The sequence below is a fragment of the Ranitomeya variabilis genome, chromosome 1 (assembly GCF_051348905.1).
Source record: "Ranitomeya variabilis isolate aRanVar5 chromosome 1, aRanVar5.hap1, whole genome shotgun sequence".
Taxonomy (NCBI): domain Eukaryota; kingdom Metazoa; phylum Chordata; class Amphibia; order Anura; family Dendrobatidae; genus Ranitomeya; species Ranitomeya variabilis.
Window position 1 is genome coordinate 441,149,344 of NC_135232.1, and position 3,450 is coordinate 441,152,793.

Genomic DNA, 3,450 nt, shown 5'->3' on the forward strand with positions numbered 1-3,450 from the left:
AAAAAAGTTATAAAAGGAGTAACAGAAGAAAAACACAATGAAGAATTGTAATCGCATATGCTTCAGGATTGTTAGATCGTGAATGTAGGTGGATAATGACAAGAATAGTAATAGGTTCTTTTCACTTACAGTCTTAAGTCTTACACCATAAAAACCCAAAATGTTATACAATGCAAAATGTTACAAAAAGTAATATTTTGGATTAGCTACACAAGAGGAGTAAAATAAAGAGTAATGCTACAATAACCTGTAAATGCAAATGCTTTATTCAAAGATGCTCAGCAGAAGATTAATGAGCTTGTAAAATCTACTCTGATTCGTAGTCATCATGTTTATTCTTTAGTTTTGAAGGGATACTGAGCTTTTAATACAAACCATTTGACATAAACCAGTTGCAATTTAAAAAAAAGAAAAAAAAGAAAGTCTTTTTTTTCTTTCAAACATTCTCTTATATCTGAGCTAGTGAGGTGGGAAAAGTTTTTGAACAACCTGATCAACTTTAGGCACTAAGGACCTATTGTACCTCAAAATTATGTCATCTTTGATCCAGTCTTTCTCTAGAATCGCCTTGTTTCGTTTTTTCTTACAGTGAAATAGAAGCGAGACGTCTTGAAACGTTTGTAGAATTACCTCTAGTCTTTGCAACGGAGTGGATTAATGTCTGAATTACATTTCGTGGATTAATAATCATTTTCCGTGGCTTGATGGACAGGTTGTCACTAGGTTCTCTATAAGAATGTTGAAGAATATTATATCCAGGGATATTATTCCAAAGGCTGAATTCAGATGCTTGAACAGTTGATGGAAAAGCATGATTTTCAAAACGAAAGACACTTGTATATGGTTACTGCTTTTTGAGATTCCTCATTAATGTTGGCCAGTCCCAATATTTTACTGGAATGATAATCTCATCAATGTCATTTAGAAGAACATATTCACTTTTAAACATATTTCTGTACATGCAGTCATTTAAAGATGCAATTTGTCCATAGTAGCCAATTTCACTGTTGAGTCCTTGAACATATTTCCATGTTGTGGAGGTCTTCAGATATTTGTCTATTGGCCAGGGTACTACCTCTAAGACACCTTCTTGAGTGTAATATTTCAAAACCTTGTCCACATTGTCACCACAGCTCGTGTTATAGATGGTGACTCTAGAAGCTCCAAGTAATTTATACATTTCAATAGTTTGGATCACTTGCAAAACGTTATCAAACTTTCCATAAAAGGCAGAGATGCAAACCATAAAATTGGCAGAAAATGACCCTATTGGATCTTTTGAGATTTCAAACATTGGAATTTGGCTTATGTCTTTTGAGCGGTTTGAATATACAGAGATGTAGTTATAATCACAATCAGGTGGAATTTTGCAAAGTAGATTTACTGTCTCAAAAGGGAATCCAAAGCCGTCCCGAACAATATCAATTTCTGCCATAACATGTACATAACTAAATTGCTTACAATAAAACACACAGAAGATGTGCTTCACTGTGTGATGGACTATAGCAAGTATTCTTATTAAATTGGAGTCCCTGGGATCATAGTATGGAGCGATGATGAAGGTTTTGTTATCCTGTAATGGTATTAAGGGTCCGATGGCAATGTTGGGAACATAACGCATTTTAGAATCCTTGGGTTGTAGAAGGTAGAAGAGCAAGATGAAAATGAGCACCAATAAATTGCATGCAATGAACTTCTGTTTTAATGAGCAGGACATCTTTTCATCATGAGCAGACTGTAAAAAAACAAATGCAAATACATGAAAAATGCAAAAAGAAAAGAAAAAAGGTATATTGAAATGGACAAGAGCAACAAAAAAAAAAGAAAAACGAAGATCAAGCAAAAGGATATTTCTATTAGCCTCTTTCTGTCCCTTAAGGTTGTTCCCTTTTAGATATTCTTCAGTCCCAGCTGGAGTTTTGTTAAAAAGTAAACCACGGTATTCTCACCTTCCCGGGGTCACCGTCGAGTCTCTGCCACTGCTCCATATCAACAGCACAGCAGACAATCGCTGAGTTCAGAAACTCTTCCAATGTAAACAGAACGTCCCAGTCATAGATCACGGTTTGGTGCTGTGTTGTTGACGTGACGTCATCACAATATCCAATGCCAGACGTCAAGATCAGTGGTGGAGACTTGACATTGGAACAGATAAGGTGATTACAAGGCCAATCATTTAAATACACATTCCTACCTGTGAGGTTTCCATCTATCTCTACCCTTCTCTGGCTGGATCAAGCTTTGTCAGTTTTCTGAGATGCTAAGTCAAGACTAACAATGACCAAAGGCAAGGCCTGTTTTAAGAACACTGACGTACATGATCCCCTTGAGTTACTAATAATTATATTATATTGCTCTTCTTTCAACCAAAACCAGAGTAAAGACATGGTTCTCTTACCCTATCCTCCACAAAAGGTTAAAAAAAGGAACTGTCCCAATTCTTATGCCCTGTAACTTGCGATTCACTATATTTCAGACGACATGCTGAAAGAGCTATAGATACAGAGAATTCCATGCCCTCGCTTCGCAGCATGCATACTACCCATTTCCAAGTGTCCATCCGAATTGAAAAGCACGCTGTGAATCGTACCTACCCGGAGAATAAAGTTGTCTAATATCTTATACTATTGTTTACCAAACGATGGCCAAAATAAATAATAGCACTATCACATCATATACAATATATTACCCTAAGCAAGAAGGTGAATCACAGAGCAAAGTTCAATTGAATATAATCACTTTTATTAATAAATAGTACAAAACAAAGGTAGCCATTAAAATGCATTAAAAGAAAGATAACAGGGATGGTGACACCTAAGTGCCATGCCCGGCAGGAATAAAATACAAATGTAAGGGGGTATAAACAGGATAAACCCTCTGGCAAATAAACCCAATACAGGGAGGGATAGTAGGACAAACTTAGTACACTTCAGGGCTAAATGGTGGCTCACATAAGTATGGTACAACTAACCAGCCAATTATTTACAGGGGAGAAAATGACTAAGCAAACCAAAAAAGACCAAAACCTACCCCTAAAATCATCAATCTTTATTAATAATTACATACAACAATACCAAAATATATCAAGTGAAATAAAAATACATCCCTATAGGGGCCCCCCAGGGATAGGGAAACAATTCTTGTCTAAAGGTACCCTCTATGGAAATTTTGTTGTGATACCAGAAAAAAAACAAATAGAAAAAATGAAAATGTTTTTAAAGCAACAATAAAAAATTATCAAAAATGAAATGATCAAAAATTGAAAAAAACAAACAAGAACTTTCTGGATACAATATACCTCTACTGGCCCTAATAGGCCCTGGAAACTGTTATCCTTCCTAACAGTGGAGGTTGGCACCCTGTAATGCGATATGGCGCCCGCGCTCAACGGCGGCTGTCCCTAATATCCCTGGGTTATCTCTAATAAACTAATGATCACAGACAACAGAC

At 36.2% G+C, this 3,450-nt stretch overlaps 1 protein-coding gene across 1 annotated transcript; it reads right to left on the reverse strand.

Moving 5' to 3' along the window:
- Positions 1 to 449: 449 nt before the first annotated feature.
- On the reverse strand, positions 450 to 1,738 carry LOC143769659 (beta-1,4-galactosyltransferase galt-1-like). Its single transcript, XM_077258816.1, has one exon. The coding sequence runs from the start codon at positions 1,715 to 1,717 to the stop codon at positions 845 to 847; it is 873 nt and encodes a 290-aa protein (XP_077114931.1). The 5' UTR covers positions 1,718 to 1,738; the 3' UTR covers positions 450 to 844.
- Positions 1,739 to 3,450: the final 1,712 nt, after the last annotated feature.